Raw genomic sequence first — 13,998 nt, 5'->3', positions numbered from 1 at the left:
CCCGGTTCTTTGCAAAACTCTGCTGTTGTTGATGATGTGTGATGTTGATGTTATTTGGGGTGGACTCAGGGCAGAAAGCGGTCTTTGGGGGCAGAAGAGTGGGCCAGGTGGTTGTGCCCCAATGGGTGCCTGCTGCTACCCAGATGCCAAAGGAATTGGGAAAAGGGCTGATTTTAAAAGATTTTCTGAAGTTTGCATGTCTTTGGGGCAGATAGGGGGCCTGAGGGGCAAAACAGTGGGTTGGGTGGCAGTGCCCCAAGGGGTGCCTGCCACAACCCAGATTCCAAAGGAATAGGGCAAAGGGCTGATTTCTTAGGAATTGTTGAAGTTTATGTGCTTTCAGGTTCTCCCACCCCCTAGGGAATAATGGAGTTCTCAGCAGACCCATAACTCCATCTGGGGGGCACTGGAGTGGCCGGGAGTGAGTGGTGGTATATTGCACAGAGGGTGCCAACCACCCCCATGGGTTGCTAACCCATGGGGTGCTGGGTTCTGTTGTTTCTGAGGTGTTCTGAGTGTAGATTCTCTGGTAGCTTATGAGATTTTCAACGACAAACCATGAATCCACTCTCATGTGCTATCAGAGAATCTACACTCAAAACATCTCAAACAACAGAACCCAGTACCCCATGGGTTAGCAACCCAAGCGGGTGGTTGGCACCCTATGTGCTCTACACCACCACTTGCTCTGGGTCACCCCAGTGCACACCAAGTGCAGTTATGGGGCTGCTGAAACCTCCATCATTCCCTATGGGGAAGAACTGTAAAGACACACAAACTCCATTAAATATTTAAAAATCAGCCCCCTGTCCAATTCCTTTGAAATAATTCTGGCAGCTTCCTTGCCCCCACTGGGCACTATTACCCACCGTACTCTGCTCTGGGCCACCCCTTTCCCCCCGACATGAAGTTATACTTTTGCTGATACCTCCATTATTCCCTATGGGAAAACTCCTAAATTCAAAAATTCACCAAAAATTAGCCCTTTGCCCAATTCCTCTGAAATTTGGGTGATATCTTCCAGCCATTGGGCACTACCACCCCCACCCACTAGTTTTGCCCCAGGGCCATTCTTAAAAATCCAAAATGTTTTGAATTTGGATTTTGCAATAGGGGTGTTTCGGATTCTGGCCAAAAACAAAACAGAAAAAAACCAAAACGCACAACCCTAGTTGGTACTCTGTCGGAATCCCTCATTTGTACTTGGTCCTGACCAGTAGGGAGAAACTCTTAAAACTGGGACTGGGAAAGGAAGCCTAATAAATGATGATAAATGAAATAAACCCCTTCCACAGTGTATCGTGAGATCTGGGTAGAAAAACTGGAGATATCGGGTATTGAACCCAAGACTTTCTGCAAGCAAACCATGTGCTTGCAGATGTACAAACAATCTAAACTGTAGCCTGTCAGGTTTTTGTGACCATACTTTAAATTGTGTCTAAAAGCAAGGGTGATGTAGTTGATAACTTTGGATTCAAGTTCTTGCTCATCTGTGAAGCTGGGCCAAAGTTTAGCTGACTCACTCTCTCATAGGAGTGTGGGTGTGCGAATGTTTGTTTTGTTCGTTCGTTCATTTGTTCATTCATTCATTTTTAATACCACCTTTCATAAGGCATCCCAAGGCGGTTTACAAAAGTTAAAGTACAATAAAACTCCCTCAACCAGTTAAACAGTCAAAAACATAAACAAGCGTGCGCGCGCACACACACACCCTAAAAAGACAGGTATAGGCAGGATGTGTTTGGTGGTGATAGAAAAGTTAGTTTTATAATTATCAGTATGGGACATATAACTGTAAATTGTGTGGGGGTAAAGAGATGAATGCATTTAAATCAAATTAGATCCAGGGGCATAGCAAGGTTGGAGTGGGCCTGGAGAAAAGATTTTAAAATTGGCCCTTCACTGCTGATTAACAAAGGAGACTTTTAACCATGCAATGTGATCCTATCTATGTTTTCTCATAAAGCCTAACAAATTCAGTACAGTTTGCTTTCAGGTAAGTGTGTGGGGAATTGCAGCCTCAGGCAGCAAATCTAACCACATTTAGCTGGAAGTACATTTCACTGAAACCTAAAGGACTTTGTAATTTTTTGTTATGAAACAAGCCACTTATATGACTTTTTGGATGGGTTTTTTTAGTTTAAAAAATATTAAAAGCCAACAATTTGTCCTATCCACTTCAATATACATATTCCTCTCACATCTCTCTTCTGAATACCAAAGCCCTATGCCCAGTCATTCCGGGTGATCTAAAGGCTGCGGCTGAAATGGGGTTGTTTTTTTATGAAGGCAAAGGACAGATGCTTCCATATCGGGGTGGAACTACTTTTTTAAAAATAGTTTTTTAAAATTAAAAAATATATATTTAAAACTAGCAGATTCCTCAATCTCTGAATTAAATATCCAGAGTCATTTCAATCTGCCCTACACCCCCCCTCCCCGATATTATATTAAAACTCTATGGCAAGCAATCCCTAAATATCCGGGGGCGGGGGGGATAACCACAATAAGGAAATCACATACTTTCTCCATTACTAAGCCTGAGGAGTCAGAAGCTGGGCAGAACTGTGGTGGGCAAGGGCAGCCAGCGCTGGCCACCCTGCCTGCCTGCTTCCTTCCTTCCTTGCTGGCTGCCTGCCTGCCTGCTGGGACTTGAGTTCAGGCTAGGGGTGTGCATGGTCCGGTCGCAGCGTGGTCTGGCACTTGCAGGGGTGTCACTTTAAGGGGGGTGGTAGTACTTACCCCCCTGCGTGCCGCTCTTCCCCCTCCGGCGCTGGTGCATTTAAGAATCTTCTTGGGGTGGCAGAGTTCCTCCCTGCCGCCCCTGCCCCCGTCGTTGTCGGTCAATGCCTTCAATGCAGAAGAGCTGGCGGAGCGCATGTGCCCTTTGCGGCGTGCGCTCATCTCCGCCGCGGGTGCATGCGCCGCATGACGTATGTGGCGCGCACGCCGCGAAGACGAGTGCGTGCGCCACAAAGGGCGCATGCGCTCCGCCAGCTTTTCTGCATTGAAGGCATTGACCGACAATGACGGGGGCAGGGGCGGCAGGGAGGAACTCTGCCGCCCCAAGAAGATTCTTAAATGCACCAGCGCCAGAGGGGGAAGAGTGGCGGGGGGGGGGAAGTACTACCACCGCCCTTAAAGTGACACCCCCCACCCTTCCAGACCGCCGGAATTCCGGACCGGTCCGGCGGCTTTCCCTATGGCCCCCGAACCGAACCATGCACACCACTAGTTCAGGCTTCAGGGCGGCCTGCACGGAGGCCTCTCTGGAAGCTCCGCCCACCTGCCAATCAGCTGAGAGGCAGAGACTGAAGGGGCTGCAGCAGCTTGCAGGCTGCTTCACTCCCCTGGCCAGAGCAGGAGGGCTAGCAGGAGAGGGGGCCAGCAGGCAAGGCAAGGGGGACTGACTGTGGGCCTAGAGACATTTGTCTCCCCTTGCCTAATAGAACCTACGCCCCTGATTAGAGCCAAGTAAGCTTATTTTGATGTTAGCTTTAAAGCAGCAGCTTCGACAGTTATTTTTTTAATTTAATAGCATGTGGCTGATATCAGCAAGTGATCTTGGGTGGAAATATGCTTCAGTATATTCACTTCTCAACCATACAAAATGTAAATAAATGGAAATAATGTGTTGAAACTTCACTGCAGTGAAGAGTATATCAAATACTGTAGCTCAATACAGAATGGAAAGGCTTCTGTCCTAATGTTCAAAGATGGTAATTTGGTTTAGATAGCAGGCACAAAATAACGTACCCAACATGGATTATATACTGGTAAGTCAGAGGATTCTGCTAGGATAGCATTTTATTGCCCATGTGCTACCATGTCTTTATTGCTTTGTCCTGTTCAGCCTTTTTACGCTGTTAATCATCTGCAAACAAACAACCCTATCCTCTGTTAATTCTGTGTTCAAATTTAAAGCACACAAACATCAAATAGTTCTTGGCATACTGCTAACAACAATATTAACCTAGAAGATAACCCTTTACAAGTCAAGGATGCCAAGGCAGGCAAATCTGAAGAATGAAAAAACCTAATTCACTGTTACTATTTGATATGTTATAGGTATTAAGATTATACCTCATACATCTTTGTATTGATCTGCCCTGTTCTTTAAATAGAATTAGTTGCTAGGAGCAGGACATCTTTTTAACTGTATTTTTCAAACTCTTTTGCGAGGGGGGATCTGACAATGAAGGTGAAGTGTAGGTGCTGCTACAAATAAAGTAGTTTTTACAACTTCTATGCCACTATCTTGTCTAGAGAGCTTTTCTAGCAGATCATGCAAAGAGAAAATATGCCCCAAGATTTAAGAAGTCTTAAAATTATGCCAGTCACTGAAAACATTGTTTGTTTAGCTATGGCTTGATTATGACATTGCAGACATGCATAGAACTATTTCCTCTCATTTCCCATGACTTATAGATAGCCCTGCAGACTTTTGCCAATTGAATGTTGAAGATGAAATCCTGTCGCTCAATGGCACAAAGGTTTTGCATATGGACCAGAGTCAGTGGGAGGCAGCCATCATCAGTGCACTAGAAACTGGAAACCTCGTTATGGATGTTAGACGATACGGAAATAAGGGTGAGTTCTTACTTAGGTCAACTGCAGTATGACCTGCTGTTTCTGTTGGTCTGTAAGCTTGTTGTGATGGTTAATGCGTGAATTCCTATAGCTGCTTGCTGCAGCAATAACCTTTTCTGAAAATTTAATGGCTTCTGTTAGTATCCTTGCTGTTTTTAATATAGTTTTTGTGACTTTTTAAATTTCTGGTGTGTGTTGTTGCATGTGTGTTAATTCATTAGCAAGTCTACTTCCCTTAAATCAGATAAAACCTTCATCAGAAAATGAAATATACCTACTGGTGTAGGTATTGCCATGCTTTGAACAAAATTAGATACCCATACTGAATTTTCTAGCCATCTCACAAATATGCAGAAAGATGCTTTTTCTGTACTTCTGTTACTGGAAAAGAGTCTCTGTGAAGTAACTGAGAGCCACTTTCCACCCTTACTCCTACCAGATAAAACTATTCTAGCACTGTAGTATGTACCTGTTCTACCATATTTGTAGAATAAACGTTAGTAAACTTGCTAGTGTTTCTTGTGCTAGATTCCAACTAACTCTTGCTTTTTGGGGAAGGCGGTCTGTTCATAAAAGCCCTAACTAGTTCTTAAACATTCAAATTCCAGTTTGCTTCTAACTTCATCTGTCCTTTCTATCTTTATCTTTTTGTGCTTTTGTTTGGATATATTTTCATTAATACTTTTTTTATACTTTATACATCTTCCTGTCTACTTTAAATTTTTACATCTCCACATGCCAATCAGACTGGGGCAAAGACCTGCCTTCCCTGCCATTTGCAAGGCACAAAATCCTCAATCTCACCAGTATGGCTACCGACATTATAGGTATTCCTGAAAACAAGTGGATTGATGCAACATCTGGAGACCGCACTTCAGCCAAAACTCCCAATATATCGGCACAAAAAGACTTGCACTACAGTTTCCAGAATGATGTAAGTGTGGGAGGAGCTCTCCCCCCCCCCCCCGGGGATTGGGTGTTGAAGTTAAATGCAAGAACTAGGTACCTTTTAAAAACAAACTAACCTTCAGTTCTCTGAATTCAGAGAGATTTTGGAATTAGTCTTTTATGGGGTGGGGTGGGGTGGCAAGTATAGTAATTGTTGCCAGCAGGTCCTGGCAACAGTAATTCATGCCTTTGTTACCTCTCGTTTGGATTACTATAATGCACTTTACCTAGGGTTGCCTTTGAAAATGGTTTGGAAGCTTCAACTAGTACAGAATGTAGCGGCCCACCTCTTCATGGGTGGCAGTAGAATTGATAGTGTCACACCTCTTTTATGGTCGCTGCACTGGTTGCCTGTTCGCTTCTGGGTCCAGTACTAAGTGCTGGTTCTCACCTACAAAACCTTTATGGGCTTAGCATCTGTATATCTTCAGCATCGCCTCTCTCGGCTGGTTGTATCCTGTCCTGAGAGGTCTTCTCAGCTGTCCATCCTTTGTGTCCCGGGCTCTGGTGTAGTGCATGGTGCCTGGGCCCATAGGAGGGCCTTCTCTGTGGGCGCCCCTCTTCTTTGGAACACTCTCCCCCCCCAGATTTATTCAGCCCCCTCCCTAGCTGCTTTTTAGGCCCTTTTAAAGACCTACCTGTATCGCCAGGTGTTTGCCCTTGAATATTTATTTATTTGTTTGTTTGTTTGTTTGTTTGTTTGTTGTTGTTGTTGTGTTCACCACCTAGAGTCCTTGGAGGAGGTGGTATATAAGAAAATTTAAATAAATAAATAATTGCTCAGACGCAGAACAATTATCTTTTTTTTAAAAAAAGATACATTGTCAAGCATGCAAGGCTGTTGTGTTTTAACCTAAATAAAGCAAATACAGATAGTTATTTGGGTCAGGAGTGTCCGTATTAACCTGTGCCTTGAAGATAGTCAAGTGATGAGTTTAATTGCAATTAATTTGTGTATGAAAACATGTCTAGGCCTCTTGTTCAGAAGTTGAAGCACCATCCCTAGCCAGCTGGTGGGGTTAAGGCACAACAGTTTCTGTTCCAGTGTATGAAAGAGTGATGTGCTGAGTGTTTCAGCAACAGAAGCCAATAATTTTAATGTGCCATGGGAGAGTTGCTAGTGTGTAACCAGAAATAAGTTATTTTAAAGTAAGTTACACACCCCTGCAGACCATAGAGGTGGCCAGCCCCTGAGTGTCTGCGATGTAATGGCTCTGGTCTTGCCTTATCTGAGGGCATTTCCTATTGCAATGTGTGTGATTGAATGATGCAATCATTCTCAATAGGGAGACACCAGACACACACAGGTTTCCTAAGAGGTGACTGCCAGGTGCCATCTTGCACCCCTTGGTACCCCTCAAAAGCACTGAGGTATAAGAGTGAAATGTGCCTCATAGCTACAATTGAACATGGGAGCACAAATGTCCTTGCACTGCTGAGGGAGAGGGCCCCCTGCTCCAGCTAGGTCACAGTTTGCTTTTCCCCTGATGCCTCTCTGCAAAAGAAAAAAGAACAAAAGTGGAGCGGGGCAGGGATTTATCTTTGTATTTTGTCCAAGGGGCCCATTCCAGTCTTGCTATACCCCCGGCCTCCAATATTCACTCAGGAGAAAAAGTTGTGACTTAGCTACCAGAAGGGGGGGGGGGGTGTGGGAGGGAGGGAGGGTGGGATACCTTTCTTTCTCTTGGTTTTCCCAAGCATCAACAGGGAGTACCTGCCCAATGGTTTGAACTGATCTGATTCTAAACTGCATTAACCCTGTTCCTTCATGTATTTTTGGCTGTGTGATAGTACTCTGAAGTGTCTTGTGTCAACTTGAGCAAAATAGAGCTATAATGGAGTTTCACATGGAGCATCAGACTGTGTGGGAAATTCTACACCAGCCTTTTTCTCACTTTTCGCTCCTACATATTCCTGTTGATAGTTCATATCTGCATCATATAGTTCATCACTTGTGTATAAACTTCATTAAAGCCCCTAAAGGGTAGAAATAGATATTACTATTACAGCCTTTGGGGGCATCAGCTTTCAGCAAGTAATTAATCGCACAGGATTATGCCAGCCGTTTTTGGAAGGAAATAAATTATTTATATAGCATAACCAGTTTGTATGGCTTCATTCTAAGACATGATCTTAGATCTTCATTCTAAGATGTGATCTTGGAGGACTGGGGAAGGGGGGAACACACTTAAAGCCCTTGAAACAATTATGGTGTACTAACTTTATGTTTTCAGATCACAGAAACAAAAGTTAATGGAATGCAAGGACATGCGAGTTCCAATGAGCAAAAAGGTAAAACTGCCAGTGTTTGCACTGTTATATCTGAAGAAAATGGTTCATTTGGACTCAGTTGCAATTTGAAATATGAGCTTCCCAAGAGAATTTGGAAATTACAATTGCATGCAAGAGAAAAATGGTTTTTTGTTCAGGAAGCATTGTATAATAAAGAACTGCTAGCAAAATGACAGCTAGTTTATTTATGCATGAGTGAGTGACTGACTGTGGGTGTGTGCATGGTAACAATGAGAGAAGAGAAATAAGAAGGCAGAGATGCAGAAATTAACCCTTAGCAGCCATTTTTTGAGAGGAGGTTATAGCAAATTCATGGGATTACCTCCTTTTACTCTCAGTTTGCTGAGAAGGTGTTGTCTATATAAAAAACTTTCCTGAAAAAAAGGGCAAATAATATTCAGTACTTGTCATCCCCTGGATGGGAGATTGTCTGAAAGTCCCATATGAACTATTGTGAGCTTCTTGAAGGGGAAAGTGTAGTATATAAAATAAATAAAAAGTAGGATGATAAAGATATGACTGTTCAATTATAACAGACAATAAACCTTTCCAGATTGTCAAAAGCAATTTTTTTGGTTGAGTCCAGGACAGTGTGTTTGAAACGATCCCATTATATCTCCACAATAAGGTTAGAATAATGACATACCTGGCAACCCAATGAATCTTATGGCTAGGCATGGTCTTGAATTAGGGTTGCCAGGTCCAGATGGTGAAAAAAGTCAGTGTTCATCACCAAAAAAGTGGAAACAGAGGATGCTGTTCACCAAAATGTCTCCACTTTGCATAAAAATTTTCATATGTTTGTTGGTATTATATATGCATATTTTAATAAAAATTGGATATTTGAGAATAAATACAGCTGACCACTCTGAAGCTGATGGCCAGGTTTGCTGTATGTCTGCTCAGTCTGCTGTCAAGTTGCAGAGTTCTCAAGGCCCCTGCTTCATTTCCTGGTTAGGTTTACCACACACACAGCCCTCTGTCCTCTTCCCTCATGGGTCATCCAGCCTGCTCTTCCCAATCAGGCCAGCAATTTCACCTCTTGTCTTGAGGCAGGACAGCCAGCTAGCTACCAAGCCAGCCTCTTTGCATACTGGTGCAATGGTGCATGTGCAGTCTTCCACTCGCTTGCTGCTCTCTACAACTACAAACATTTATATACAGCTTTTCAACAGAAGGTTTCACAGTGATTTTCAAAGAAAAATAATAATAATAATAATAATAATAATAATAATAATAATAATAATAATAATAATAATAATAAATGCTGCTCTATCCCCAAAGGGCTCACAATCTAAAAAGAAACACAGTGTAACCCCTTTTGGTAATGCTGTGAGGCTTTTCAAGTGTGTCGTAGCTTAGGGCCTCAGTTAGCAGGAGTAACTGCTAACTAAGCAAAGTTAGTTAGCTAACTGCTAACTTCTCACTGCCACCACTTCTCACTGCTAACTTCTTGCTGCTGCCACTCCCCCCGCCCCCCACCACATGAAGCAAGCAAGCTGCACCTGCTGGGCCCACCTTTCCATGCTCCTGCATCACGTGGCTCTGCAAGCTGCCTCTGAAGCAGAGCCTCCCCTCTGGCTTCCCCATTGGATAGATGGTCAGTGAGAAGGGGAAGGAAAATAAGCTTCTCATGAAAGCAAACTGTTATGAGCAAACAAAATGTTTTAGCTGCTCCTGCTCTACAGAACTTCACAACACAAGGGGGGGAAAGTTGTTCCCCCCCACAAATAGTATGTCTTCCTTCTAATGCAAAAAGAGTCATTTGGTCGCCAAAATAGTCACATATCCTCTATAAAAGTGCTAATTGGCAACCCTAACTTGAATTCCGGCCTTCTGGATCCGGCTCCAACACTCGTTCAACTGCAGGAGATGCCAGATTAAAGGTTTAAGAACAGTGTATTGATTTCTGTAATATGGTCTGCACAAAATCATGTACTACTAAGTTATGTTTCAATGCAGCTTGTGGATTTTCGGGCACCTAAAAACTGAATAGCATATATCCAGTAGACAGATAATACATACAATGAGACCACCCCATGTTGACTTGTATCTCCGTATTTTTTTCAAATAGACACAGAACCTATTTCTTTGAAAAACTTAAAAAGGCGATCACAGTTTTTTGAACAAGGTAAAAAAACCAAAACCCAGAAGCTAACGTTTCATGTACTTTCATGAAATCGTTCCCCACTTGTACATTCTTCTTAACAAGTCTCTGGTGTTGGGTTCTAAGTTTCTTCAACCATTGAGTGTTGCAATCATGCTGAACTAGCTTAATCTGTTTCCATTCTTTCCCTAGGGTCATCAGGTTTTTCTAACAATTCATGGGTCTACCTTTGTGGTAATAGGCTTTGTGTTGCTTCCACTTCTGATGTGTTCAAACACTGTTCCCTCTGGAGAGTGGTGTGAAATACAAAAACTTTGTACACATTTGCAGCATTCTTACAAAATAAACAATGCTGAGCGCAACAGCAGATAATTTAGTATGTAAAATTTCAAATTTCAAATTGATGCTTATTTGCACTCTGATTTTAGAGCTGTTAAAAATGGGCAGTTCAGAGTGTGATGGCCAGTTATACAGTAAATTTCATGACCATGAGCAAATTCTAATAATTTGGGGGTGGGGGAATAAAGATTTTGCTGTGAATGGTTCATATCACAGTTCTGTAAAGCTGTGTTTACTAGTGTGCTTTGCATGTTATATCTCCCCTTTTTCATTTTTCACTTCAGTTATTTGCATCCCACACTTGTTCTATCTGTTTCAATATTTTTCTGCACATGGAATATGTTGAAGTGGTGATTAAGATAGTAAATCACGTTTGTTATTCTCTATTCTCTATTTCCATATGTTTGCTTCCCTTGAATATATTAAAGTTCTCTTTAACAGTGTTGAATGTTCTTTAAAAATATTCTTACAAAATATTATAATATTAATATTTTAATATATTAAAGCTTCCCTTTAACATTGCTAGGAAACTTATTTTACCGTAGTGATATCTGACTCAGTGAACTGACTCTTCTCTAGCTTTTAAAAATGACAATAGAACAGAGATAAGGCATAACTCTTATTATTATAGGCAGACTGTAACTTGTCTGAAACCTTTGCAGAACAAAGGATACTGGCCTGTCCATATATTTCAACCCCTCAAATTGTTTCAGAAAGCAGGTGGACTTGGCAAAATACAGAATGTGCTCATGTGAGGATGGTTGGGAAAGTATGAAACCCATATCTCATTTCTTGTGCAGAGTTGCTTTTCTGTTACAGAGATATTGGATCCTGCCCACCCACAGTTGACAGCATTTTGTATCATAGAAAATGCAGTTCTTTTCGCATTTGCATGCTGTCACCCAGATCATGCATTCCTTGCTACTTGGACGTGATTGCACAAATGTTGCAGTCACTTTTTTAAAAACTGATGAAAAAGATTAACTGTGCTCTGAATGCAGCTCTCGCACCACCATTATGATCCAAGATTTTGCAAATGTTTAAGACTTTTGGTTTTTACTAAGATTTTAATTCTGTAGAAGTTGTATAGTTCTAGGACGGGAACCCTCATCTAGAAAAATGGGGGCAGACAGCAATCTTATTCCATCTTTTATATCCTCATGGGGCAATGTGCTGTAGGCTTTGGAAAAAAATGGGATTTGCAGGAAGGTAATGCCAAGTTGAAATGACACTTAACAAGTACAGTAAATGATATACAGGCCCACTGCTTATTTGCCAGATTAAGGTGTACTGTGCAAGACTTTCTTTTTAACATTTAATAAGAGCATTCATTACTAATAGTTTAGGCCTGCAAAAATAATACAGGTGCACACAATATGTTACGTGGTACTTTGGTAAAACTGGAGTTGTATTAGTTATAGTGCTGTGTTTGCTTTAAGGTTAAACACTTGCTTATCTAAACATGTGGTGGTGCCTTTGTGGCTATCTAGTTTTATTGAGCAGATTTTGGGGAGAGAAATGGGAAACTTGGTTGTATTGTTAAAGCTGAGATGAATTGCTTCCTGAAGTTCCTTCAGGCTGAAGCAATGGAAAGCAATGTTTCTGTATGCTGTGTGTATATATATATTTGCACTGTTCCAGTGTAAATGGATCCTCCAAATGAGAGAGGATCTGTCCTACTGCCAATTAAGAGGTTGCTATGAGTGTAGGATCTTGCACTTGAGATGTGTGCACTGTGCTTCTGCTGACTGCTTATATTGTGTCTAACATAAGCACTGTCTTATCTAATGGTGTCAATTGCCTTTTGCACAGATGGGAATAGAATAGAGCAAACGGGTTCAAAGCACCGGGGCCACCCAGCTCCTGGGAGCTGCCTGGCTCAGTTCCTGCCTGCCCCGTACTCATTTCCAGCTGGTGTCTGCTGGCTGGGTGCATCTATTTTCTTTTCTCTTCCTCCAGTGAGGCAACAGCCACCAAACCCTGGTTGGGAATGAGCTCGTGCTACACTTCACTGGAGGGAGAGAAAAGAAAATCGATTAACCCAGCCAGCAAACATGGGCTGCAAATTAGCTCCAGGAGCTCACATGGACTCTCCGGAGATCTGGCCATGCCCCCTTTCATGTGACGTCACATCACTGTGGTGCAGTATGCATGCTCAGCTGGGCCACAGGGATGGGGGCAAACACGGGGGCCTGTTCCCCTGGCTACACCAGTGGCCTTTTGGGCTGGGAAGAAGGAGGTGTCGAACTGCATCTGGTCCTCACTTCTTCTCTGGTTGTTGGTTGGTGCTCTTGGGAACTAGAGAGGCAGCACTTGATACCATCTGGCAAGAAGTGTCCCCTCAGTTTCCCCACTTAACAGGTCAGAGCCCTTGCAAGTCCTGTGTCATGGTATTTTTGTAGTATTCTTTTGTTCATCCTAGTAGCATTTGTAGATGTTAATATAACTTGTAGCATAGAGTAGGAATACTTGATTCTCTGAGCTCACTTCATCTTCTGTTCCTGCTTTCTTGTACAACTATTGTTAAGTGGTGTCAGGAGGAGACAGGCTTGTGAAGGATAATGTAGAATAATGTACTACATTAATATGATAAGCAGGTAATATGAACTTCCAGATGCCTCTGCTGTCTGAGATGCAATGGGTTGCAACTGAGGAGAGAGCTGCCTTGGTGGTGGTGCCCTGCTTGTGGAATGCTGTCCACAGCAAGGCTTGCTTCACCACCTACGCTGTCATTTTGGTACCACGGAAGACCTTTAAAAAAAAATTCACAGTCATCCTAACTCTTGGCAGAGATTATTTTAATTCTGTATCTTTTCTGCTGCTTCATTGTGCTGTTGTACTGTTTATTTTGAATTGTTGTCTAATTTGTAAGCTGTCCTGGCAATATTTAGAGGAAAAGGTGGAATGCAAATTACATTGGCTGAAGAGAGAGGCAAGAGTACAAAACCTCTAACAAATAAATAAAAAATCTCCCTTACCAATCCTGGAGAGAGGCTGGAAAAAGCAAGCATTTCTCTGAGATTTACTCTCATTGGAGTTGTTTCTTTCTCCTCTTGCTTTCCACACATAGCCCATTAAAAAAATGTAAAATAGTGGTGAAAATGTAATCTGCCAAAAACCTTGTATGATCTCTGTTTCATATGATCCTAATAGGTCTTCATCTGAAGGCTCTTGGCCTGATAAAGGGAATATCCCCCAATAACAGACTTTAGTTACAGCTTAGTAAATAGCATCCTCCAAGTCACATTAACCATTTTTGTTTCTTCTTTCCTTCTGGCTATGTTAAATACTCCAGGAGGATCGGAGCCTGCAATGCCTGATGTAAGTATTGTTTATCTGAATTAACTTTTTGGGTGATCAGTGCTAGCCTGCTGTACTAGTATATTCAGGATTGGGATCTTATATTTACTGCTGTTTAGTTCTGGTCTAAGGCTGTAATACTGCAGGTTTTCTATATGAGAGTTTAAAAAATATATAATCTTGCTTTATATTGGTTTCTGTTACAGCTCCCTGTTCCACCCATAAGTGCTCCTAGCCGCTGGGCCTGGGATCAAGAAGAAGAAAGAAAAAGACAAGAGAAATGGCAGAAAGAACAAGAACGCCTACTTCAGGTGCACACTCAACTATTGATAGCCCATGGCTAGGCTTGACTCTGAATTGGCCTGCCAGCTGCCTAGGGATTTAGGGTTCAAACAAAACTTTCCAACTTTTCTGCACAAGTC

At 42.3% G+C, this 13,998-nt stretch overlaps 1 protein-coding gene across 16 annotated transcripts in view; it reads left to right on the top strand.

Annotated features, from left to right (window-relative positions):
* The window catches only part of LMO7 (LIM domain 7), a 203,622-nt gene that overhangs the window by 167,172 nt on the left and 22,452 nt on the right, over nucleotides 1-13,998 (top strand). For 8 of the 16 annotated variants that reach the window (XM_053306365.1, XM_053306363.1, XM_053306362.1 and 5 more), the window contains 7 exons: nucleotides 4,429-4,590; nucleotides 5,337-5,524; nucleotides 7,773-7,830; nucleotides 9,905-9,961; nucleotides 10,130-10,171; nucleotides 13,572-13,597; nucleotides 13,783-13,887. In XM_053306365.1, coding sequence (XP_053162340.1) covers nucleotides 4,429-4,590; nucleotides 5,337-5,524; nucleotides 7,773-7,830; nucleotides 9,905-9,961; nucleotides 10,130-10,171; nucleotides 13,572-13,597; nucleotides 13,783-13,887 — 638 coding nt within the window. The remainder of the gene's footprint in view (nucleotides 1-4,428; nucleotides 4,591-5,336; nucleotides 5,525-7,772; nucleotides 7,831-9,904; nucleotides 9,962-10,129; nucleotides 10,172-13,571; nucleotides 13,598-13,782; nucleotides 13,888-13,998) is intronic. The other 8 variants (XM_053306375.1, XM_053306374.1, XM_053306376.1 and 5 more) reach the window with 5 other exon arrangements.

This window comes from Hemicordylus capensis, chromosome 3, assembly GCF_027244095.1.
Source record: "Hemicordylus capensis ecotype Gifberg chromosome 3, rHemCap1.1.pri, whole genome shotgun sequence".
Lineage (NCBI taxonomy): Eukaryota > Metazoa > Chordata > Lepidosauria > Squamata > Cordylidae > Hemicordylus > Hemicordylus capensis.
Note: the sequence above shows the minus strand (reverse complement) of the source record. Positions and strands in the feature narration are given on the sequence as shown.